Genomic DNA, 26,078 nt, shown 5'->3' with positions numbered 1-26,078 from the left:
TTGTTGGTCTGTTTGGTGGATGTCCGGATGCCGCTGCTGCTGCCTTTTCATTTTCCGTCGGTTGTCACCGACTCGTGTCGCTTTCGAGCATTCACATCTCGTTCCACCTCCGGTTCGTGTTCTTCATTTGTGTCAGTTCCTTGGCAAAAAAAATTTGATTGCAGGTCAATAGGCATTTTGTAGTTTGCCCTTTACAGTCTAAAAATGCTGCCAACAAATTCCTATCGTGGACATACACATGCAAGTACACAGTAAAGAGTAAACTGGTGCAAACCAAGAGTAAACGGGTGCAAACCAATAACATGGGTGTAAGGTGAATTGAAGTAGAACTGAACTAAATTCCAACCAATTCACCCAAAATATGTGGATTGAGGTGAATCCAATAACATCAAAAAAAAAAAAGGCCTAATGGAGGAAACAGTCATCGGCATTGGAGAACAAGTGCATTCTTGGCTCTGCAGACTATATATGGTGAAAATGTGAATAGAAATATCGCTTACGTCGCAAGCAGAACAGATCATAAATCTGCACTAAGCAATCTGGTATAAACCCAGAAAGTAACTGTGCTAATCAACATGATTTTCTCAATTAGATATAAGAAAAGACACACAAAAAAACGGCATATAATGTATTCCCTGTCACTGTTGTACTTCTGTCAATTCTAAATCCCCGATTCCACGACTCTCTATACAGATGTGAATGAGCATGTCCTGGCCTAAGCAAAATTCAGTACCTTACATACACTCTTTCTAGCCAAAGTAACAAGAAATTTGCTCTCATACAAACTGTCAGCTCAGCAATGGTTGGGATCTGGTGTTACACAAGAAAAACACGGTATATGTCACAAGGCATGCTGTTTCATTCTCAAAAATCACTGCAAAAAGAACTGGTTTTCCGATTCCATTCCAGTAAAAGATCATGCTTATCACATCAGTCATGTTTGCCAAGCAAGATACGGGTTAACAGAGACATACAATAGCATATGGTATACAAAGAAAGGGAGGAAAGGAAGAAACAGCTCTGATGTTAGTGAAGCGCAATATCTTTGCAACTATGAGTACCATAAAACAAAATAGAAAATGATCAACAATTCCAATACTATAGCCCCCAAGCAATTCAAACACTTATGGTTCAACAGTCGTCACTTGCTGCCACTCACCATCAACAGCTTCCTTCCACAAGGTCACATTGTTATTACCATCAGAAGCAGCCAGAATATTCCCAGTAAGCGACCATGACAGCCTCCACACGGGGGTTTTGAAGTCATGCAAAACCCTGCCTACCCATTGCTCACCTTCCTTCGCCTCAGTCCAGATCACAACAGTTCCATCCTGAGATGCACTAGCAATGGTAGACTTTGGAAGGCCGAGGTTTGGAGCCCAGGCCACATCCCTCACCCAGTCCTTGTGCATCTGAAGGGCAGGGAAGCAATCCATCCTCCAACTTCCATTCTGCAGCTTCCATACTTTAACAGTGTTGTCACAGCCACCAGATGCGAGTTTCTGGACATACTCAAACTGACCAGAAGGTCCAGCAGTGATCAGAGCGCCAGGGGCCATTGCTGGAGCCCAAGACACCGAAGTCACCCCCACTGGATGCGCCTGATCAATGCGTGTAGTGTCCCAAATTCCATCAGCACGCGCAGTAAACACCGAAATGTTCCCGTCAGAAGAACCACACGCCAAGCATAGCCCAAGCTCATGGGGCGCCCAAGCAATGGAGTTGACGGAGGACTTGTGCTCGGTGAATGTATGAGCCTGAACCCACTCGTCAGGCCTGCCCCCTTCCTTCCATATGATCACACAGCCATCGTAGCCGCAGGACGCGAGCATGGAGCCAAACTTGGGGTGTGCCCACACAACCTGCCAGACCGGCCCCTGGTGCCCGCTCAGGGTGGCCAGCTGCTGGTGCGAGGTGCCACTGACGCCGACGATCTTTATGGTGTTGTCCGAGGAGGCCGTCGCGATGCGCTTCCCGTAGTAATCCATGGCGACATCGTGCACCACGTCCTGGTGCCCGGTTTCAATGTTGTGGGGAGGCATCTAGCAAATGGGCTGAAACTGGGACGCCCAAATCTTACGACCTTAGGCTAGGCTCTCCTTCCTGCCTGGTAGGGGAAAAAACATAAGCAAAATATAAATTTCCATTCGTGTTTCCTGAAAAAACAGGAATCAGTAGAGAACAAATACGACTAGAATCCATCTCTACAAGAACTGAAATTGGCAAAAACTTCTAACGCAGTAATGCCAATAAGAAAAATGCTTAGCTATTTTTATGAGCGATGCTATGGTACCACGCCATTAGGTTTAAGCTGCAGACCCTAAATGTGGAAACTTTCTACTGTTACAGAAAAGTGAAAAGTAAGATGCCACTACCAAATCTCAGATCTGAATATCCGCATCTGGCGGGTCTGATTAGAGAATTTCGTAGAACCACAGGGAACAAATCAGATCTCGTACGAGAGAGATCGAGAGAGAGAGCAGAGCAGAGCAGAGGAGGTTCACCTCGAGGTCGCGCGGCGCCGCGGCTAGATGCAAGAGATGGGACGAGCACGAGGTGGAGCGGCTCAGGAATCAGGAGAGCGAAGTGGGAAGAGAGGATCACTTCTCCGGTGCGTAGACAGGGGGTTTGGGGAGGATCAAATATCGCCCAGTTCCAGTTCCAATTCCAAGGACTGGGCTCCGCCCGGCCCAGGCCTGGTTAGTTTTGGGACCATTGCACAGTCCCGAGGCTCAGCCCAAAATACTCAAGAGGGCTGCGACTATTTAGCCAGCTTAGTTCAGGCAGAGGTGCAGAGCCCATTTAGCTCACGTTCAATCAAATAATCTTCGTATTATTTTTATCTCACTAGCAATGTTTTGCTCAAGAAAAAAAGATAATAACAATAACAATGTCAGCACATTATGGGTTCTCAAAGCACCAAATTCTACAATCCAGCACCCGTAATCCAGAGATCCAAACAACCCAGGGTTAGTTAATCCATATTGTAGATTATTATAATTTCACTCACACTCTATATTAATTCATAGGTGATCCAAATAGGTCCAAGGTGACGAGTAGAAAATATTTCTATTGCTAATGTCCAAATACCACAAGTCTTAACTCCCAAGGCCCAGCTGACATCATTTCAATTTGCAGCTCCTTGCTCACTTTGTTGCAACTGCAACACGCAAGGAGTCATATTTCTTCTTTTTTTTTTCTTTTGTTTGCACTAGAAGAAGTACTTGAATTATGATACTGGGTCAGGATGCCTCCATTTCAGACTTGTACCTCCTTTTTTTTTCTCTGATATACGAGACCTTTAAGACACTAGGATACAGTTTTGAGTTCAAGAGTGGTAGGTTCAGCGTCCTACCCTGCACGTTCCCAGAAAAAAACTAGTAAAGTACATGTGTTGTGATAGTGCCTCCGCTGACCTTAACTTGAAAACCTTCCATGTACCCCTCTGGCTTTCTGCACCGTGTAGGAATAGGAAGGAGTACGGAGCCTTTTCCATCGGGGACATTCGGACTTGCAAAAGCGCAACAGCCGATCGAGACGGCGAGCTTGGCACTTGGCGGGCGCGGCACGCGACGAACCCGCGCAAATCCTTTTCGGCGTCCACGTCGCTCCAGCGCGGGCCGGCGAACGTGGCCACGATCGCGCGCCGAGTTCGCGATCCCGCCCTGTTGGCTGTTGCCCGTTCTCTGCACCCCCCCCCCCCCCCCCCACGTGGACGTGGAGGAGACGTAGGCGAGCGTACAAGCTAGACGTTCACGCTTCAACTGTAGCCTGTTTTTTGATCAATTCAAACTGTACGTAGGCGAGCGTAGAAGCTAGCCGGCATGGCAACTTGGCAAGCGGCCGACTGCTTCCGTTCTTATCCGCTGACTTGTAATTCATCTTCATACGGAGGATACTAGCTTTCGGAACAGGTTAAGGTCCCGTACATTGGGCATCACCGCACGACGGAAAAAGATTCAGAGAAAATCGGATCACTGAATCGCTGATGGAGTGCTTGATGTTCAGTTAGTGACGAGCTGGCTGAGAGTGATTACTTTAGCATAACACCACATAAAACGAGCGTAACCGTCACTTAAATTTCCAGAACGTCACGTGCCACGAGTCCACGCTGCCGGTAGGATTCGGCAGAGAGAGAGAGAGTCGTGAGCAACAGCGCGAGCGGCGCCATCGCCCGTTCAATGCAGGACCAGGACGTCGCTGCCGCCCGCCCGCCCGCCTGCCGCCACCAACCGTTCGCGGCAGACGGGCACAAACCACGCGTACAGTACAGCGGTGGCTCTGGCTCCAACGGCCGGAGATTCAGGCACTGGGACGGGACCGCCAAAAGCGAGAGATCCCAATCATACGGAGGATCCTCCTGCCTTCCTCTCCGTCCTCCCGCCCCGACTAGAAGATTCTTCAGAAACTTACACCGACGCGGACACCGGTAGATTCTGGTCCGCACAGCCCGTGCCTGGACGCCGTGGAGACACCACCGGCAAAGCCTGATGTCACGGCTTCGCTCAAACAAGCCACCCATTTGGCGTAGCATCAGTGTCACACCACAAGGTGTAATCATCCAACAAGGACAGCAGGTGATGCAGAATTGCAGATCCAGCTACAGCTCTTTCTTTCTCCAAAAATCTTGGGAGAAGCTGAAACGAACTTGAACAGCTTATTTACACCAGCGTTCTAATTTTACACATTGCATGCAGCCCAGCCTCTGGGGTTCAGGACAGGGTGCAGCAACACGCACCCAGGCCAACAACAGATTTCGCCAGAACCCACCCGGCTGCAAGACCTAACTGCTATATATATTTACAACGAATTGAATGGTAGTACAATGGTAGAAAAAAAGGGTTAACATCGTCTTGCTACTACTGTCAGCAGCGTCTCGAGCCGCCACCCCGGGTTGAGAGCGCAAAGCCACCACGGTCATACATGCGCTGGATCTCTTCCCGGTACCCGCTGAGGGACTTGCGAGGAAGGGCCGGCGTCAGCTCCACCACGTCCCCCATGCTGAGCTTCCGGTTTGGGTCGCATATGGGCTCGTGGTTCACCCTCGGCCGCAGATCTTCCTTCACGGGAATGCTGTAGGGGCTCCATCTTGAGCTGTTGGCGCCCACACGGTCCATGAGATCCATTACAGTTGAGTTTGCCGGGAATTCTTGGACAGACATCTGAAGTGACACCACAAGCTTTATCAGATAACTGAATCGAACAAATAGCATCGTCATTGCAATGAGCCATGCGTGTAATTAATCAGAACTGGGCTAACCTTGTCATGCTCCAGGAGGATGACAAATAGTGGTCCATCATGGTTGCATTGGCGGGTATACGAGTAAGGGCACTCCTCTGAATGCAAGGGAAACGGGCATGGTGGCCTCACAGTGTCGTCATTGCCTAGGGAGGCAGTCCGTTCTTTGTTCATCGCTTCGCATTGCCATGTAAGGACCCATCTTGCCCATTCCACCATTTGGAGCACGAATGAGTGCCTACAAGTGCCTTCCTTGTACCTCCAGTGTGCAGCAAATCCATACTCAGCCTGAAGATGCATCTCCTTTGTGCGGATCTGAACTTCGAATGGGTGGACGCCTTCACTCATGACAACAGTGTGCAGTGATCGATACCTACAGCAAGCAAATAGAAATAAGTGCAAGGTCTTACAGGAGCAACGAATGGGTGTACTGAATTGCATCTTCGCTTACCCATTTAGTTTTGGACGTGATATGTAATCCTTGAATCGACCAGTAACTCGAGGCCACAATTTATGAACCACACAAAGGGCTTCATAACAATCTTCTACGGTGTCAACCACGAGACGCAGGCCATGTATATCATGGATCTCCTCCATTGTCAAGTTCTTCCTGATGATTTTACCAAATTGAGTTAGCAGAGATGCATAAAAAAATGTTTTACTATCAGTCATTGCAAAAAGGATGGTTATGACATACTTTAGCATCTTGGAATGGATACTGTATAGGCTCTTGTGCCTCCCAGAAAGATTGTGATATGAGACACCAGCATCCCTCAGACCTTTATCTAGTTTACCCACAGCAGATGTAATTAGCTCTTCATCAAAGGATTCTGTCAGTTTGGATGACAACTCCTTGTACTCTTCTGGATTCAAATACTTGAAACAAAGATTCTCCAGCTGGTCTTTCCAGCTAGCAATCCCTAGTCGGTTAGCTAAAGGCACAAAAATCTCCTTTGTCTCCTTAGCGAATCTTTGTTGTTTGACCAAAGACAAAGCTTCTAAGGTCTTCATGTTATGCAGGCGATCTGCAAGCTTTATTAGAACAGCGCGTGCATCTGCCATTGCAAGAAGCATCGTATGCAAGCGATCTGCTTCAACTGTCCTGCTTGCTGTGTTGTTATCACGAGCAAGTTTGCTAAGGTGGCTCAACTTGGATACCTGAACAGATCAGACAAAAAAACTTAAGGACAATGGAGCTAGCAACAGAATGGAGCAACTTTAGAACCATGATGATGGATACCATCAAATAAAAGTGAATTTTCAAAGTAGACATGTCAAACAGAAGAATGCAGGCAACTCAGAACATATTGGCAAAATGGTTGCAAGTTGTGGTTGTGGAAACAAATAAAGAACTATTAAGAAAGAGACTAAACAATGTGATACAATTGTCAGCTAAACAACTCATACAATATCGCAGAAGTCACACATTGGGTTGATCCAAATGGACAATTTTTCATTAGGTGATTATAAGATAGTACAAGTCAAATGAAAGCGCCACATGATTATTGACTTGAAGATAAAGGGAGTAGATCATCATAATTGGATCAAATAATTGCAACTGATTCAACCAACAACTTGATGATACACAGAGGAAATATCAATATTTTCCAACTGCAACAAATAATCAAGATCCAAGGGAAAAGGAACACATACCCCTTCCACGAGATCAGCAACCCCAGCACCAAACATATGGAAGATGTGATCATAGTCAATGAATGAATCATCAATGGTGTCATGCAGAAGCCCAGCCGAGACAACTGTTGCATTTGCGCCGATCTTGGCGAGTAGCACAGCAGTCTCCACACAATGTTGCAAGTATGGTTCACCACTCGCCCGTGTCTAATCACAGAACAAAAGCAGAGACAAGGTTCAGTAACTAATGCACAGATTCAGGAACGGACAATTCAGCTAGAGGTTGCAATTTGTAATATTACCTGGCCACGGTGAGCCTTCTCGGCCTCCAAGAAGGCCTTCACGACCAGCTCCTCGTGGAAGATGCGGTGGCGATCCTGGGCACTGGCGAGCAGCTCCCGGGCGTACGGCTCGCAGGCAGGGCCAGCCTCCGCGAGGTTCTCGTCGAGCTCGAACGCGAGCTCGCCGGCGCCGACCTCCGGGCGAGGGCTGGAGGGCGGCGCGTAGTCAACGCAGGAGCCGAGCGCGTTGCGCACGAAGCCAGCGAAGAGGCGGTCGCGGTCGCGGGCGGCGAGCCAAGAAGCCGGCGGGCTCCGGGAGGGTGAAGAGGAGGACGGCCCCTGGAACACCGACACGGGGCTGTGGTGGTTGTGGTGCAGGTCCCGCCGCTTGAGCGGTGAAGACGAGTGGGAGTGCGAGTAGGAGTACCCGCCGCCGACGACGCTCAGGTCGTCGGATCTGTCGTGCCACAGCGCGCCGAGGTCGTCGTGAGCCGGGGCGCGGGGCGGCGCGGCCGCAGCTGCCGGCGAGGAGAAGAGGCAAGACAGGCCGCCGCCGCCGCCGCCAGAGGGCAAGCGGTGCGAGGCTGCGGGCGGCGGGGGCGCAGCGGTAGTGGACGGCGACGAGCCACGGGAGGTTGGGTCGAACTCCGAAGAGTAGACCGCGCCCGGCGGACTGGTGTACAGGGAAATCGCGGGCAACGACATCGCCGGAATCGGGGATGCTGCCTCTGATGCGCTCGAACTGAAAGCCGCCGCTTAGAGCTACAACAACGAATCTGCTGACGGTTCGGCGTTGGAACTGGATTCCGCGCCGGAAACAGACGGGGATTGACGTCGAAGGCAGCACGGAATCCGATGCCAAGATTTGATGATCTCAGTGAGGTGGGAGTCGGCGAATGAAATCGGGCAAAAAGAAGCGTACTGACTCGGCGGTGCAAACAGCTGAAATCGGGTGAAATCAAAGCTGCAGAGTACTACACGAATTCAACGCGGAAAATGAGCTCGGCGCGATCAAGCAGGGGAATTTGGTGGGCGCGGTCTCGTGGGGAGAGCGAGAGGAGAAGGCAGGGAAATGGGGAAATCTCTTCTCCTCGCGTATTAAATTGGGTTGTTGCTGCGTGTGCGTGAAGCGAAGAATCTGGGACCCTCTTCGCTAATTATAGGAAGGCGGCTGGCTTCAGTTATGCCGAAACTGCCCCTCCTCAGGAATCTTCTATCGTGTTGCCGGAGTTTTGGCCGTTAACCAGTTTTGGTTTTGCTGGTTCTATGCCTCAGCCATGTTTGGATTCCCTCCATTCAGTTTGACCATCTGTCTTATTTAAAAAGTTTGTATAAATATAGTTAAATTTAAATCATTTTTGAAGAACTTTTATTAATAAACCAATACACAACAAAAAAGTGATATTTTATACAAAACTTTGAATAAGACGAGTAATCAAACTTGATATTAAAAAAGTCAAATGACTTACAATTTGGGATGAATTGAGTACTAGTTAGGCCCTGTTTAGATTGGAGATGAAAAATTTTTGGGTGTCACATCGGATATGTCGGAAGGATGTCGGGAGAGTTTTTAGAAACTAATAAAAAAACAAATTACATAACTCGTCTGGAAACTGCAAGACAAATCTATTAAGCATAATTAATCTATCATTAGCACATGTGGGTTATTGTAGCACTTAAGGCTAATCATGGACTAATTATGCTTAAAAGATTCGTCTCGCGATTTTTAACCAAGCTGTGTAATTAGTTTATTTTTTTTATCTACATTTAATGTTCCATTTATGTGTTCAAAGATTCGATGCGATGGATGAAAATTTTTTGGGTGGGAAACTAAACAGGACCTTAGTATCTGTTAATAATTATTTTTATCTAAACAGATATAGATAATAAATTAGCTTTGTTAGCTAGATCTATAGATAGCAAATATCTCACTATCTAGATCAAATCAGATAAAAGTATTAGCCAACTAATTATTATCTGATAGTGAATACATGTGGGCCGATTCAAGTATTTGGGTTGAGAGAAGTATAAACTTAATTTTGCTCGAGTAGACATTGCAATATAAAATTCATTCTGCAGTCTGCTGGCTGTTCTAAGCCTTTGCTTTCCTCTGCTGTGCTTGAGCTAGCTCTTTTTTGTCTCTTTTGTACTTTGTTTTACTTTGTATTTTTTTTTCTGATCTTTTAATATATTCAATACGGGCCTCAAACCCTTCCTATTCCTTCAAGAAAATATATAAAACTAACTCTATAAATAAATGTATTATTATAAACTCAAAACATAAAGTACGTGTAAGCTCGAGTTCACAAAAGTGCTTTAGTTGGACGAGCTTTGGTCCTGGCTCATCTGTAAATTAACATTGAATCATTGCAATTGAAGTTTTGCCACCTGCTAATATTTCGCTGATTTTGTGACCTATATGTGTACTCACGAGTGGACGTCATATATAGCAGTATTTTTTTCTCATTATAAATCAGCAAACAGTATTTTTAATTATGATTTTTCTGTCAAACGGACAAGATTAAACCTTACCGGTGGTGAAATTGCAAGGTATGGTAGTAGGATTGTCAGCTAGACATCTAGTCGGCTAAACGGCCATTTTTATCCAAACGAACTGGGTAAGGACGACATCCATGGTGGTGTTACTGTGACTGCTTTACGCCTAAAGTCATTGGACAAACCGAGACATGTCTTTTCTTAAATAAAGTTTGCCCTATCCAAAACCTTCTTCATTCACGTCCCCTGGCCAGAGGCCACAGCTAATGACACTCGATGTGATGCTAATACGCCATTATCGTACCGACAAAAGCAATGCAAAAGCGAATTAGAATAAAAAGACTTTCTAGAAGGTGCTATAGCTCCTCCACTAGCTCTAGCAAAACCCCTAGGATAGTGTGGAGTGGCGTGGCGGCCATTTCCTAATCCGCTGCTGTTCCCGCACTCCGGAAAGCTCCTATAGGCAGTTGCAGAAGCCCTGGAGATTCGGCCGGCAAAATTCTCCATCACGTAGGGATTAGGTTCTGTTTTACACATTGATAGTGGCCACACCAACCTGTTGTGGTCGACTCAATTGTCAATTATATGTGTCCCTCTTTTTTTTTAAAAAAAAATGTCCTGTTTGTCCTGTTTATCTGAAAAACAGAAGGTCAAATAACGAATGATTGTCACCTACCGATCCCAATCATCACAAACCACGGTTTTAAATTACTCTATGCTAATTAATTGTTGGTGGATATTGCTGTCTGACGTGTGAATAGAAGGTTCCTGCAAGATTTTTTTCTATGACGAGGACGGAGACCTAAATCTCAAAGCAAAGAGTATAGTACTTCCTTTGCTCTAAAAAGGATAAATGCAGATTTAGTCAAAGTGAAACTATTATAATTTCAATAAGCTATATATAAAAAACACTATTTGTGATTCTTCATAGTCACGGATGAAGCCATTTTTTTTCGATTTTCACCATTTTTAGCGTGAGTCGTGAGCCGATATTTTTCATGTAAATGTGTTTTTTCATTTAAAAATCTGGAAGTGTATACAAAATAAATTTGAAACCTAGAGGAGTATCAACGTAGGAACGGGGAAGCGTATGTTTTTCTTTTCTTTTTTTTTTTAACTCAAAACCTGGAGGAGTCCAGGAGGACAGGAGCAGCTCAGCAGCAACGAAATCCTCAGGACCACACTGCCTGGAGCAATGGAAACATTGCGTCGCGTGCGCGGCCGTTGCCCTCCGCGCTCGAGGGCTCCGCCCCTTCGCTAGGACACGCGTCGCGCGCGCTCCAGGAGCGGCCGCGCCCGGCGGCACCACGTGGCCAGGGGTCTGGGGGGCTGGGGGACGGGGGACCAGGCGCGAGGTGGCGGCCGCCGACTGGCGAGGGGCGAGCAGCTGCCCGTGCCGTCTCGTCCACGTCTCCCGCCAGCAAGGCAGCAACGCGAGACGTGCACGTATACGTACGTACTGATAAAGGTGGTATACGGGGAAAACGTGTGGGAAATACCAGCGTACGATGGGGGAGTAGTGTGATGGCTCAGTGCCTCAGTTCTTCAGTTCAGCTTTGCAGTTGGTGTGTGTGTGGGTCAGCTTTTTTGACCAGTTAAGTTGAATTTTTCAGTCGGCAACAGCAGCGGTAACTTTGTTTCTGTTTTACTCGATTACAATGGCAAAGACGGCTTTGTTTAGTTGCGCAAACTTTTTGGATTTTGATACTGTAGCAGTTTCGTTTGTTTGTGGTAAATATTGTCTAATCATGGACTGATTAGGATTAAAAGATTCGTCTCGCAATTTATAGGTAAACTGTTCAATTAGTTTTTGTTTTCATCTAAGTGCTTTATGCATGTGTCGCAAGATTCGATGTGATGGAGAATCTTAAAAACTTTTTGGTTTTTGGGTAAACTAAGGCCGTAGTATATACTACTCAATTACTCGTACTTGTACTCTATATTTTTTTTAAAGACTAGTGTACTAAGTAGGCCGCTCTAGGGGAAAAAAACTAGCAAACAGGCCCAGATGAATGGACCGCCCCTTCGGGGCCTTTTCACTTTCCGGCCATTCCAACAAGCTGGGCTTCATCAGGTACCCGAAAAGATATTGGTCCGGGCCTTTCTTGGGCGTATATTTTCCATTCTGAGAAGGAATTTGCAGCGACGGGGAATGAAGATGGACACAATGTGTTGCCCATGGCGAAGATTAGATGAAGATGGCGAGCACTTGTTTCTGGGCCTTCCAAATTTTTTTTTGCAAAATATGAATAGTGACACTTTTGTTTGTATTTGACAAATATTATCCAATCACGAGTAACTAGGGTCAAAAGATTCGTCTCGTCAATTTCGACCAAACTGCGCAATTAGTTTTTATTTTCGTCTATATTTAATATTCTATACATGCGTCTAAAGATTTGATGTGACGGAGAATCTAAAAATTTTACAAAATTTTTTGGGAACTAAACAAGGCCCAAGATGCAAGGAGGTGACGAGAGTATGGAGGGAGTTAAATTTGAAAGACGTGCGCTGCAAAATGGCTGACTGTGTGCATCAGCAAAAGACATGATGGAACAGGAGATCGGCAGTGGAAGACTGTGACTGCTGCACTGGCGGACAGGTTCCAGGAAAGGTGTGCCCAACCCCTATTGTCGGAATCTCGTCAGACAATGAGATGTGTCAAGCCACAGTATATATGGATAATTCAAAGTTAATTCAGATGGAGCCTTTGATTACAAAACTGGATCAGGCGGCTGGGGCTATTTCATCCGCGATGATCAGGGCTCAATGGTGAAGGCGGCGGGGGCAGGCAGAGAACCGTTTCTACAAAATCCATTCCATGCCGAACTGCTCTGTTGTCTTGCTGGACTGAAGGCAGCAGTAAATTTTGGAATACAGAGGGTAGCTCTGGAGACGGGTGCTGTTCTGGTCAAAACTGCTTTGGAGGATGATGCTTATCGTCTCAGCTATGAGCGGGATTGCCACTGAACTTCGATTACTACTAATGATGGATTTTGGAAGCTATAAAGTGGGTCTGCGTCCTAGAACCTGTAATAAGATTGTGAATGCTTTTGCACCATTTGGGTGTAAGTTGTCCAGTGATAAAAGATATTCCTATCACTTGGGAGTCTGTATCTCAGTTTGGTTGAGGAATTGATGACCAGCGATCCTGCATTTCTACTGTGTGATAAGTAATGAATTTCTCTTTTTCGGCCCGAAACCTTTGGTTCACGGCGTTGAGGCTTCTTTGTATTTGGTTGGTTGTTATCTACTTCTCTCTTAATGAAATACGTGTTTATGCACGTTCGCGAAAAAAAGTAATGAATTTCTGAGTTTCGAAATAAAAATAAAAATAAAAAAGAGAATTACTGAAGCCCTTGGATAGAACAGGAAAATTTGCAAAATGCTGAACATCATACAAGATTTCTGAAGCGTAATTTTATTTCACAACCGTAGCTTCCATGAAAATGTGCTAGAACATCGTGTAAATAAAATTTTCATCAACATTGATGCGACACACAATTAAAATAGCTGCTTCCTCCGAACTAAAAAACCAGACCGCTGTGCCTATTTCCGTGGCCGCAGATTGTACTTCCGGGAGACCGACGTCGTGATGGAGTTCTCGCCGATCTCCTCCGCCATGACGACCTGGTTGCGCCTTCGAATCAGAGGCGATCTCTCCGGCGGCAGCACGTATGTTGGGTCCATCTCGCTGTCCGCCTCGTCCGCCAACTCGTCGAAGACCCACGAGTAGTCTCTCAAGCTCTCCTCCTCCGACTCCGAGCCATACGACAGCGCCCTCCCGCCGGCGTTTTCCTCCAGCGCCTGGACCTTCTCGACCAGCGTCTGGAGCAGCCCATGGTTCAGCACCTCGTAGTCCCTGAAGGATGAACAAAGTTAAAATTGCAGCGAAGGCCAATAACTGAGCGTGTAGATGTGCATTGTGTAATACTAGTAATGTAGCAGAGGCCTTTGTTTACTACCTACCTGTAGGTGTATATGGAGTGCAGGATCTGAACAGTGGAAGCGCCGAGGAACACCATTCGGACCAAGAACACCTTGGACATGACCCAGAACTGCTTGTCGAAGTCGTCGGCACCGATTTTTATCAACCCAATCTCCAACAGAAGCGTAATGCACAGACCTGCCAGGGCAAAAATGTAAGCCAAATGGGCATTCAAATTTAATTGATGATAAGTTTCAGTTTCTGTAGTGAAATAATACCAAAGTAGAGCTGGCCCCTGATGCCGAACGTTTGCTTTGCGCTGGTGAGCATGTAGATGAGGAACACAATGCAGCAATAGAAGAAGAAGGCCTTGATGAAGCGAGACTCGGCTAGAATGGCATTGTGCAGGATGTACAGCTTGTCCAGAGCAGCAAAAATGTTAGCCTGCTTTGCTCTGAACTCTTCCTGTGTATATGAAAAAAAACCCAGTAAATATAAAAGAACATGTTAATTTAGTCATATTTTCAATATGACATATAAGAACGAACCTGTGCTTCTAGTATGGAGTGAGAATTTAGGATGAGATGCTCATGAGCTTTCCGGATTTCTTCTTGCCGGGATAGTAGCTCTTCCTGCTGACGCTGGCCAAACTGTGCAAGTTTCTGAATTGTTTCCCTGCCAGTGATAACTTAGTCAATATCTTTTTTTTTTCTATTATACGTGCAGCAAGCATTTGTCAATATTCAAGAACGATACAAAATAAACTGTACATATGAATATAACAATACCTGCTTTCTTCAAGAGCTTTTGCTTGAGAGCTGTGGAGCTTATTCAGTCCATCCATGGCGCGAGTCTGTCCATGCAGTAGCTGCTTTTGGTTCTCCACTGACTTGCTAGCAACACTCCCAATGTCATCAGCAGTCCTCTGCAAATCCAGCATCTTGGAAGACATAGACTCACCAACACTTTTAATTTCCCTTTGCATATGTCCGGTCTCTTCTTTTATCTTTTCCATCCCGTTTCCCAGTCTTTCATATGATTCCTCAACGCGCGTCATACCGGCCTCAATCTTCTCCCTGAGCTCCGTTTGCCCTTTACTCAGTTCTTTCTGAGTGGTAGCAATCTCCTTGGACTGCTCAAAGATGGTCTTCGAGTGAATCAGCACATCGTTGATCTGCTCATCGACGTGCTTTGACGTCTCTGACAGTTTGTCGGCTTGCATCTCGATCGATGACAGTGTGTCCTTAACTTGACTAGACTCTTTGATGATTTGATCCGACCTTTCCTCGATCACCTCGAGCTTCTCCTCAGCCAACTTGGAAGACCTTGTGAGGTCATTGACAAGTCTCTCAGTGTTGTGCTTGAAAGCTTCAGCCCTGACGAATAAAAAAAAGGTACGAAGTTCAGTATAGAAAATTGCGTCAAACAAAGTTCAGTACAGAAAACATATCTGCAATTGAATGCCAGGTGAGAAAACCAAACTTACTGCAATTGGTGGCACAGGGTGTTGGTCTCCAAAAAGAACTCGAGGAAGACCTTGCCTTCGGATTCGCTGAGCCGCTTGCGGCAGTGCACCATCTTGGATCCCTCTGCGCAGGACGCGAATGGCGGCCGCCCTGAGTCCTCTTGGAAGCAGCTGCTGAGGTGCCACGCCAGGCGCGACTGCCTCTCCTTGTCGGCCATGATCTCGCTGCAGCTGGCGAACAGCTTCCGGTACGCCTCCTGCCAGCAGTTCCTCGGCCCGGCGAGCTTGTTCCGCGCGTTCTCCAGCAGCTTCAGCCCTCTAGGGTCGTTGGTTCCATCCAGGGCGAAGTCAGCCACCGCGCCCTCGAGCTCCATCACCAGAGCGCCGTCGCCGTCCTTGGGCGCAGACGAGGAGGAGAAGATGTTCCATGAGAATCCATGGATCCTCACAGGACAAAACAAGAAGCAGATCGAAATCAGCAGCACGGGCCACAGGTTTCTTGACATGATTCTACTGGTAACTGATCCTGGCGCCAGCAATAAGTGATCTTTATATCTTGGCAGCTTAAAATCAGGAGGTCAGCAACCCCTGCCAGGAAAACAGAGAAGGGTATCATCAAAAACCGTCGATTTCATACAGATTGTTATGTTCATATTGTTCTGGATTAAAACACCCAATCGGGTCATCAAGAGAGTTCTCTTGATATCGGTTTATTTGTGATGTTCCTCAAAGAACAAGTCAATTCAAACAAAAAAGTATGATGAAACGAGTGACAACCTAAACTGAGCCGTCGTTGCTGCAAAATTCAGACAAGAATGGACAAGAACTAGACGAAATTCTCCAATCAAGATTCAAGAACGAAAGGTAATTGCGTTGCGGCGCAAGCAATAAGTTGTTGCTAACTTTGGAGGGCCTGCGGCGTGAATCGCTTCCTCTTAAGTAGTCGCGGTCACAGCTTTGTTTCTTCGCCGGCAAGGCAGAGGGAGATCAAGAGGTGGCTGTCACATCACATGTTCACATTCATTGGGGGAGAGCCAATCAAATGTTTCCAAGAAAACAGAGTCGGTCGGTTTGGACCCTTTTGAATTTGACGCCGCAGGTGAAAGAGACCCACTCTCACTGACGACACGCACAAATGAACAACGAAGCGATTAGCAGCAAGGTAGTAATGGGAATTATGGGATGGATGCCATGCCGATCAGGCTTTGTAGATCTCCTGCCGTCGTCTTTGTTAGGTGCCGTTCCCGGCAAGGAAGCTACAGTTAAGCAACCGGTTAATTGCAGTTAAGTCGGCGCGAGCGTGAGGCGGTGGCGCTGGCTTCCGCCGCAAGCCCCGGGGGATCGACAGCCTAGCAACGGACTGGGACCAAACTGCCGCAATTCCTATTCTCGATTCTTTCCTACGGGCTCATATGTCAGTCAGGCACATGGTGGGCATCGAGGATACTGTGATCGGATTAATCCGACCAAGCACGCATAAACCAACCAACATTTCAAGATTTACAAATGCTAATGGAATTTATATGGAAAAAAACTGAATGAATGTGGATGAGCGAATGTTTCAAGAACTTGATTGGCAGAATCTAGTTTCGTTTTCTAATCCTAATTGTTTAAACAGGGCTCCACAGAATGCAGTTTCAGAGCAAGGGAACTTCTTAGGACTTTTAAACAAACAAACAAAAAAAGTGAAAGAAGCTCAGAGATTTACCGCGGGTAAGTTCGTCTGCGTCGTCGATGTTGATGTTAGGCCGCTGCCACTGCGGTGCCAAGACGAAGAAATGATGCAGCGCAGAATGGGGTTTGAGGGATTGTCGTATATATATAGAAGACGCTGGAGTGGTTCAGTGGGGAAAAAATCGCAGTGAAAAAAAAATGCGATGGTTCACACGCGAAGAGGCACCTTAGCAATGAGAACGAGAACCTATCGAACAGCCGGAGACGAAGAGGCACCCGTTCTTGGGGCTTGCTACGTGTGACGCGTCTACACAGTGGGCTGCAAAATTTGGTCACTCGTAATGCTCGTTAGGTGGACACACGTAAATAAATAATGTATTGCCAAAATAGTTCAAGGCTACTCGTATGTGCAAACCCGTCAATTTTACAACTCAATGCAAAAAGTCACCGTGGTAGTTGGTTCACATTCCTGCTTGTTTTTTTTTAAGTTCTTACCTTCTGTCTTTGAGAGAAGACACTGAAAAGAGTGTCTCAATTCTGATATAGATCAAGTAAAACAAATGATAGTATAAAAGATGAATAATATGACACAAAAATACTTCTAAAAATATTAAATAATGGCAATATCATTATAAATAGAAATATAAAAAGTAAATAGTTTGATTTCCAATGAATGCAGAGTAGAATACCAAAATAATTAGTCTATACGAAATATAAATATTAAATAGAAAATTATTTTTATAGAAAATTCTTTTAAAGTAATTAATTTTTTTTGTGCGTTTGATTGAAGAAGCGTTCAAATAAAAAATTATGAATAAATAAAAAGTCAGTACATATCAATATACTAGTAATTACTCTCTATCTCAAAAATACCTTTAGCTATAAGTCCTTATTTAGTTCACCCTGAAAACCAAAAAGTTTTCAAGATTCTCTGTCACATCGAATCTTGCGGCACATGCATGAAGTATTAAATATAAACAAAATAAAAACTAATCACACAGTTTGCCTGTAAATCGCGAGACGAATCTTCTGACCCTAGTTAGTCTATGATTGGACAATATTTACCACAAACAAACAAAAGTGCTACAGTAGTGAAATCCAAAAAATTTTCACATCTAAACGAGGCCTAAATCCGGATAAACATTTATGTAGATTCATAACTAAACGACATTTTTTTTGAAACGGAAGGCGTATGAGTTAAAGAAAACTTATTTTCTTTCACTTTGTGTATGACTAGGGTCTTGTTTAGTTTACTCCAAAAACAAAAAACTTTTCAAGATTTTCTGTCACATCAAATCTTGCGGCACATGCATAAAACACTAAATATAGATGAAAGTTATAAATCGCGAGATGGATCTTTTGAGTCTAGTTAGTCCATGTTTGGATAATAACTCTCAAATAAAAACGAAAGTGCTACAATCCTAGAACTAAACAAGGCCTAGGAACTACTACATTGAACCTATATATCTAGCTAGGCTGTAATGGTTTAGACCTATCAAATGACATAGTAATGTCCGCTCGCCGAGTTGCTCTTTCCTCATATTTCTACATAAGGAGTTTTGTATCACCATTGACATTGATAAAGAGGAAAAGCCCAAACAGAAAGTGTTAATTCCCATAATTTTAGTTTAAATCCGATGCCTTTCCGCCTGGTAGTGACCTGGAAAGGAATTCGGCAGCCAGTATTATGACCAAATCACGAAAGCATGTTGTGCTTTGGTTTAAACATTTGTTTCTTCGCAACAATATCTTTCCCTTGACACTCGAATATAAACTCTAGAATTGTGAAATTTGTTTCGAAACATCGTGGGCTAGTAGAGACTTGATCAAAATCGGTCAGGCCCTTTCTTTGGATTTTTCTATGTTAATTTTTTTTTTGTTGGTCAAATTATGGATCGAAAATTATAGCCAAATCCACACAATGCACTGATCGGGTCAGGTTAGTTTTGAATAGGACGTGTCCTATGATTAGATCTACAAACTGCTCCCTCCATTCTAAATTATAAATCATTCAGAGAATCTTGAAGATTCAGAGGATGTCAAATTTGACCCAAAAAAAAAAGAAAAGAAGTTTAAAACCAAAACAAGATTGTGTTCAGTGTTCTTGAGCCTCCGATCATCAACGGATGGCACGCTGAGTCGCAACGAGGAGGAGCCAGAGGACGAGCATGTTGCCGCGCACGCAGCCTGCAGCAGGAGGCCAAGCTCGACGCGCACATCACCGCCGCAGGCCAAGCTCACCGTGTGCGTCGTCGACGGATGCCGAGCTCACCGCTTGGTTCGTCGCCGGAGGCCGAGCTCGCACGCCGTGGCACGCACAACTGACCAGCGTCGTCGTCGAGAGCTCAGCTCGCCACTGCGCCGATCATCGCCGATCTCCAGCTGTGCTGGTGCGGGTCCGCAGGTGACGCTGACGCATACAGGAGGTGAAGGGATTCAATTCCGCGTGTGGCCTGAGCTCCACTGGGGCGTGGGCTGGCAAATTTGAGTGCCCGGGTTGATTTCAGACTTTCAGGGAGACCCATTGGAGAAAGCTGCACATCTAATCACTACATAAACCAACTAAGGGCTCGTTCGGTTAGCCATTCCTGGCCTAGAACAGTCCAGAACATTTCCACATCTAATCACTATATGAACCAACTAAGAGCCCGTTCGGTTAGCCATTCCTGGCCTGGAACGGCTCAGAACATTTCTAGCCCAATACAAAATATTAAATGATTCCAGATCTGAAATAGTTCCAAGCCCAGAAACGAACGGGTCCTAAAGGCTTGTTCGTTTCACCTTGATTCTACTAGGAATCATTCCAGGTGATCAAAGATAGTTTAAATTAGCACTACATCCTTGTTGGAATGGTTGCAGGGATGCATTCCTTGCCAACCGAACAGCCCCTAAAGCAATGGCGGATCTAGGGGTATTCCCCAGTATTCCCGGGAATACCCAACTATTTTGGTACACTTTTATGTAAATATGTGTATATACTTGTATATATAAATGTATAATGCTATAATATATAGTATTTTGCACATTTGAGCTCAAAACATGTAAAAAAACTAGCATTTCAATTAGAAGTCTATATTCTACAAAGCAAATATTAGTTTAAATGCAGTACAATTGACTATATTTTCAACCTATAGATTAACTTTGTGGAAGTAGGAATACCCAAATTTAAAATTCTGGCTCCGCCACTACCCTAAAGATAACTTTGAGACATGAACATGAGAACACTAGCCATTTCTGGGCTACATTAACATATCTACTAGGTGGGAACACTACATAATAATGTGCAATCTGCAAATGGTACATTATTTTATTATAAAATGTCCCAAGCTGCACCATCATGATTAATGGGTATTTTGTTTCACAAATAAAATGTCATACACACGTATGACTAATTTGGAACCCCAACTGACAATCTACCTACACAACCATACGGGGGAGACGTACAAGCAGGGGCGAATTCCCTTCCCTTCACGATTTTCTATTCACAGCAGACTTTCCGTTCTGTATAACCCATCACCGAGCTCAGGTTAAACATGCATTATTGATGCCAGACTGTAACATTTCGTAGGGGCCTCATGCGACAATAGGGTATGATGCACACGTAGCAACACCTGCATCGTTGAGAGTCCAAGTCAGTCGCCAAAAGTTTGGCTAGTGCACCATATCCTGAAACACAAGATCTATTCTCGTTCTTTTGTAGCGAGGAAATGTATGGAATACTCACCGCACATGTTCTTGCCCATTTCCATCTTGAAGTAACCCTTATCACCCCAGTCGGCGCCCCATGAGTTCTTGATGAGCCAGTAGGGGACACCATTTTCGACGCCATAGCCAACAGCCAGAACAGCATGGTTCACATCCTAGTAGCGAAAGAATTCATAATTTAACAACAGGATAACAATAAGTCCTAGCATGATAGGGTTAGGGTCGGAGCAATTCATAGATAAACGACTCTACATCAGCAGACTATAGATAAATTGTAGGTTGATACAAGGCTGCTGTAACTGACCATGGGAGTATTTCCACAGCTGTCACTAGTGTAAACTCCGCTCTTGTACTGCCTGAAACCATTGACCACCTGAAAGGCAACACTAACTGGGCGAACCAAAGCAACAGCATCCTTCAGTTCATCCTCAGCACCCTAACCACCACAACAGAAATAATATAAACTATTAACTCAGACTAGTTAAAATGTAGATAACACACTGTCCAAATTTAGGATGAGGTTCTCCTCACCAGGGTGATGTTAACCGAGTCCAAAACCTTGACTCCAACATTCTCAGCCTTGAAGTCGCAGATTCCATTGACACCTTTGTATGGGTAAGATTCCTCAGTGTCAAGGCCACCATTGTATTTGATGTATTCAAAGGCCTGGGATGGAAGGCCTCCGTTACATCCGAAATTGTTGAATGGTTTTCCGCAGTCAACAAGCTGTTGCTCAGAAAGAGAGATGGGCTTGCCAGTTGCCTGGGTATATGCAGCCTCAAGTGCACCAGTAGTGCTGTCATAATAAGCATCAAAGGAATTTAATTATTTTGTCTGCATGACCCCCTTTTCCTACTTTCAGAACATGCTATGATGGTCATTTCTATGCACAGCAGATAAGAAAAGAGTGAAAAGAGCATGTAAAAGGATACTTATAAGAACGACTAATAATTGGCTGCTAAAAAAGTATTTGTGTACGAATATTCAAATGCTTAACTTCTCAAGTCCTGTAACATGACCATATAATGTCACCAAAAGCTACCAATATAACTTTGTGGTATCTCCCTGAAATATTGATTTAAGTTTTTTTTGTAGTTTAGGAGAAGTTAGCACTAGAGTGCCTCAATATTCCATGAAAGTTTTCCTACATAGGTTTGCCCTTTGCCTCTTTATTTGTGAGGCATATATGATAATACAAATGTGTGCTACTTCAGAATTGATGTAGAAGTGCTAACTAACGCCTTCTTAGGATCATTTTCTTTTCACCACGAAGCTGTTGCCCAATCTCATTTTGGCTACAGCCTACAATTTGGAACTGGATACCAGTGAAAGAATCCAATGACAGAAATGATATTTATTCAGATTCACTGATTCAGGAAGAGCAGAAGGGAAATACAGCCAAAACTGCATGCAAACCCTCCGAATAAAACTTTATTAGCCCTGCAGCCTGAATTTGTTGTCATATAGATTGACATGAATAAAAGGAAGTAACCGTGAAGTTTGCAATGCTCTGACAATTAAGAATGGCTTCTTATCTCTGGAGTAACTTGTAGTGACTTCTGTTTATCTATGTATCAAATCTGCTTCTCCCATATTTGCATTGTGATTTTTTTAAAAAAAAATGTTGGGCTCAAAAGCATAGTAGACACAAAATGTTTAAAATCACAAAATTGGATGGATATTAGCTTAACTTTTCACTATGAATAAACACTGTCTCAAGGATATCATCTAATAACCAACTTTTACAAGGGATCAGAGTGACACCTTTATTAGAGGTTCTGGTCACTATCACGGCTCTCACTGATTTGCTAATTTGTTACTTGGACCAACTGGGCAATTAGACTTGCATTGCTTTACATATTAATTGATTTTTTTAAAATTCATGATGAAGTTTTCCACAGACATCTGCATTTACACTATTGAATAGTAATGTGTGTCATATGACATAGTAGTTCGTGTGCATATAAAAGCATAGCCCACGGTTGGTTGGTTGATCGTGATCCAATTATTTAATTGCTTGCATGTCTCACGAGTGCAGTAGGATCTGAACATGATCCCATTATTTAATTGCTTGCATGTCTCACGAGTGCAGTAGTTTTATCCCTCGCTGAACATTTTTAAAATCTCTTTCATTCAAAAAACCTTTCTGCGATGAAAGATCTGAACTACTACTTCTGCTAGCAAAAATTAGCTTCACCAACAGATATATATATAATAACCCATCTTGGACCACACCTAAAGTAGTTTTAAATTATTTACCAGCATGGTTCGAAAGTGCGCGACCCTGATTACTTTCAAGACCATGATTGAATTAAAGGCCATGAAGCCCATGCAAGTAATTTGGATGCAGACTCAATCCGTACTTCCTGTCGGATGCCATATGCACTTTTTACTGATAAAGTAAGCATGCCGCAAACACAACTATCATTGACATGATTCCTATATATTATTACTTTTTAGTACATAGGTGGTAAACCAGTAAGAGTGATATATATAAGAAATGAGAGAACAAGAAAGAGGATGCTGATTTTTCAGTAGTTACCTGAAGGTCCAGCATGATCCACAGTGACCCTGGTTTTTAACTGGGCTCACGATCCCATCCTCCCTCCAGTCTTTCTGCAGTAGCCGCAACATCACATACACATTTCACGGCATAAAGTCCAAAACAATTTTATAGCATCCAAAACTAGTTGAAATTGTTAAATTCGTAACCACCTCATATGGCTCAGAACTAATAACACGACACCGCCGTGCTAAACCGTGAGAACAACTACTGGGCATGTTAAAAATATACAATTGCCAATGAGGTACCAATTAGTTAGAGCCTCTTTAGATGCACTCAAAAACCCAAAAGTTTACAAAATTCTCCATCACAATATAGATAAAAAAAATAACCTGTAAATCGCGAGACGAATCTTTTAAGACTAGTTAGCCCATGATTAGACAATGTTTGTCAAATACAAACGGAAGTGCTACAGTGTAAAAATCCAAAAAAACATCTAAACAAGACCTAATTAACCACTAAACAGTTCTGCAGTTTTGTTGGAAACATGAACCAGTTGTTGGAAGTTCCACTGGTACTGCATAGAAAGAGGGGTCATCTGAGCAGTAACTGCATCATGTGCTGGGGCCAAGGAAGAAAGTGGCTGAAAAACATTGCTTGTGGTGGTGGAGCCGGATGCGCAAATTGGCAAAAAAGCTAGAGACCACATAGCATGAAAAACAATGAGAAAATACTGCAGCCACACGCAAGCTGCATACCAGAAACTCCCTTGTAAAGCCTAAATAAAACTGAACCCACACAGGGCCTGTCTCATGTGACTGATGCTGTTACAAATGAAATCACATTACCAACATGGCTGCAACCTACTCGCCTCCCCGCTTGGGAGTCAAAACGTTACGTTGCCCACAATTACAAGACATAGAGGATTATCTGTGACGACCAACGAGCAGCTTTGGTAACTCACCGTCTTCGGCAGCGCGACGGCGGCGGCGCGCATCCGGTGGTTGCCGGCGAGCGTGGCGGAGCAGTTCTGCGCCGCGCCGAGCCGGGTCGCACGGAACTCCTCCCAGCTCATGTCGGAGAAGCCTGTACACCAGCCACACATATCAGACACAGATATGTGAATCCGACTTTCAAAAAAAAAAAAGTCAATCCGGGACGCGCTGATGAGCACGTTGCATGTTGGGACGAGGACTGAGAAGATCATGGTCATACGGTTGATGCCGAGGCGGTAGGAGAGGCCTTTCCGGTTGGTGGAGCGGACGAGCTGGAGGCTCTCGGAGAAGATCCTGAACCGCTTCTGGACCTCCGCCGCGCTCTCGTAGCTCTTGCCGTACCTGCATCGCGCGCCGGCGGGCGGCCCATCAGGGAAAACAGAAACGGGAGGGAGCGAGGGGCGAGGGCGGACGGAAAGGCGGGGTTTCAGGTTTGGACCGCTGGTCGCTGGATTCGTTGACCGGCGGGTGCTCACCTGACGGCGAAGCGTGCGAAGCGGAGCGCGTCGCGGGTGCGGCCGAGCGCGCCGAAGACGGTGGACTCGAGCGCGGAGGCCGCGCGGTCGGTGACGGAGCGGATCGTGTTGGAGTCGGCGAAGTCGGAGTTGTCCGCGGCGGCGGTGCCCGCGAGGGCGAGGGCGAGGACGGCGGCGAGGGCGAGCAGGCGGCGTTGGGCCATCTCGTCGGCCGGACTGGCAATATTTTACTGGGTCTGTTGAGGGAGTGAGGCGAGAATGGGATGTCCGGCACTCTGGCCGCTATATACTGCTTTGGGCCCCTCACTTCTTCTTTTTTTTATTTTTTACTAGTATAAATTTGTCTACTTATGCAAGTTTTAGAATGATTAGAAAAATATGCACCGTTCGTTGGTTCAAATCAGACAGTATAAAATAAAAATATTATATTAAAAAAAGTATCGGCAAGTGAACATGCGGGATCATGTCAATATTTAAATACTCTTTTTTGAAAATATCTGTATAAATTATTATTCGCTAATTTGTGCCAAAATCTAAATAAGTAAATGATGGTCAACCGTTAAAAAGTCGTCGGAAACGAGTTGAATTTCAACTTTGAGAAACAAATCAGCGGGTTTGGAACGAAACCAAAGGTCTTGGTTCCAAAATTTTTTGGGAAATCGATATTGTAGCACTTTTATTTGTATTTGATAAATATTGTCTAATCATAGACTAACTAGGCTCAAAAGATTCGTCTCGTCAATTCCGACAAAACTGTGCAATTACTTTTTATTTTCGTCTATATTTAATACTTCATGCATACGTCTAAAGATTCGATGTGACGGAGAATCTGAAAAATTTTGCAAATTTTTTTGGGAACTAAAAAGGACTTAGTTGGGAAAATTTTTTGTCTTTAGCTACTATATCATTTTCGTTTGTACTCCGTATTTGGCAATTATTGTCCAATCATAGACTAACTAGGCTCAAAACATTCGTCTCGTAAATTACAGATAAACTGTGTAATTAGTTATTTCTTTTATCTATATTTAATGCTCTATACATGCGTTTAAAGATTCGATGTGATGAGATTCTTAAAATTTTTGGAAACTGACCTTGGTCGTGTTTAGTTGGTGAGGAGAAAAATTTTGCGACATTGTAACACTTTCGTTTATTTGTGGTAATTATTGTCCAACCATGGACTAACTAGGCTCAAAAGATTCGTCTCGTACATTTCGACCAAACTGTGCAATTAGTTTTTATTTTCGTCTACATTTAATACTTCATGCATGCGTCTAAAGATTCGATGTGACAGGGAATCTTGATAAAATTTTGGGTTTTTGGGTGGAAGTAAACAAGGCCCTTGTTTAGGCCTTGTTTAGTTCCCACCGAAATCCAAAAAGTTTTCAAGATTTCCCGTCACATCGAATCTTACGGCACATGCATGAAGCATTAAACATAGACAAAAACAAAAACTAATTATACAGTTTGCTATGAGACGAATCTTTTGCCCTTGTTTACCTTGTTTACTTCCATTTTTTTTTTGCAAAATATGAATAGTGATACTTTCGTTTGTATTTGACAAATATTGTCCAATCATGGAATAACTAGGGTCAAAAGATTAGTCTTGTCAATTTCGACCAAACTGTGCAATCAGTTTTTATTTTCGTCTATATTTAATACTCCATGCATGCGTCTAAAGATTTAATGT

The 26,078-nt window shown here is 44.4% G+C and overlaps 4 protein-coding genes across 5 annotated transcripts; all 4 read right to left on the bottom strand.

The window, feature by feature from the left end:
* LOC8081004 (protein transport protein SEC13 homolog B) lies at positions 874 to 2,645 on the bottom strand. Its single transcript, XM_002460237.2, has 2 exons — positions 2,505 to 2,645; positions 874 to 2,107 (listed from the first exon to the last, which is right to left on the bottom strand). The coding sequence occupies exon 2, from the start codon at positions 2,040 to 2,042 to the stop codon at positions 1,125 to 1,127; it is 918 nt and encodes a 305-aa protein (XP_002460282.2). The 5' UTR covers positions 2,043 to 2,107; positions 2,505 to 2,645; the 3' UTR covers positions 874 to 1,124.
* LOC8081003 (probable GTP diphosphokinase RSH3, chloroplastic) lies at positions 4,579 to 8,288 on the bottom strand. Its single transcript, XM_002460236.2, has 6 exons — positions 7,174 to 8,288; positions 6,893 to 7,078; positions 5,937 to 6,397; positions 5,691 to 5,849; positions 5,261 to 5,612; positions 4,579 to 5,162 (listed from the first exon to the last, which is right to left on the bottom strand). The coding sequence occupies exons 1-6, from the start codon at positions 7,855 to 7,857 to the stop codon at positions 4,866 to 4,868; spliced, it is 2,139 nt and encodes a 712-aa protein (XP_002460281.1). The 5' UTR covers positions 7,858 to 8,288; the 3' UTR covers positions 4,579 to 4,865.
* Positions 13,048 to 17,028, bottom strand: LOC110432365 (protein GAMETE EXPRESSED 1). Of its 2 annotated transcripts, none has more exons than XM_021452608.1 (7): positions 16,747 to 17,028; positions 15,060 to 15,626; positions 14,362 to 14,949; positions 14,122 to 14,248; positions 13,852 to 14,038; positions 13,615 to 13,771; positions 13,048 to 13,507 (listed from the first exon to the last, which is right to left on the bottom strand). In XM_021452608.1, the coding sequence occupies exons 2-7, from the start codon at positions 15,542 to 15,544 to the stop codon at positions 13,195 to 13,197; spliced, it is 1,857 nt and encodes a 618-aa protein (XP_021308283.1). In that variant the 5' UTR covers positions 15,545 to 15,626; positions 16,747 to 17,028; the 3' UTR covers positions 13,048 to 13,194. The 2 variants fall into 2 exon arrangements, with proteins under 2 accessions (XP_021308283.1, XP_021308282.1); XM_021452607.1 differs by lacking the exon at positions 16,747 to 17,028 and adding an exon at positions 15,816 to 16,184.
* On the bottom strand, positions 19,929 to 24,674 carry LOC8062751 (cysteine proteinase 2). Its single transcript, XM_002460235.2, has 8 exons — positions 24,392 to 24,674; positions 24,136 to 24,257; positions 23,885 to 24,006; positions 22,960 to 23,033; positions 20,949 to 21,213; positions 20,722 to 20,853; positions 20,437 to 20,572; positions 19,929 to 20,323 (listed from the first exon to the last, which is right to left on the bottom strand). The coding sequence occupies exons 1-8, from the start codon at positions 24,592 to 24,594 to the stop codon at positions 20,286 to 20,288; spliced, it is 1,092 nt and encodes a 363-aa protein (XP_002460280.1). The 5' UTR covers positions 24,595 to 24,674; the 3' UTR covers positions 19,929 to 20,285.

The sequence above is a fragment of the Sorghum bicolor genome, chromosome 2, assembly GCF_000003195.3.
Source record: "Sorghum bicolor cultivar BTx623 chromosome 2, Sorghum_bicolor_NCBIv3, whole genome shotgun sequence".
Classification (NCBI taxonomy): Eukaryota; Viridiplantae; Streptophyta; class Magnoliopsida; order Poales; family Poaceae; genus Sorghum; species Sorghum bicolor.
Note: the sequence above shows the minus strand (reverse complement) of the source record. Positions and strands in the feature narration are given on the sequence as shown.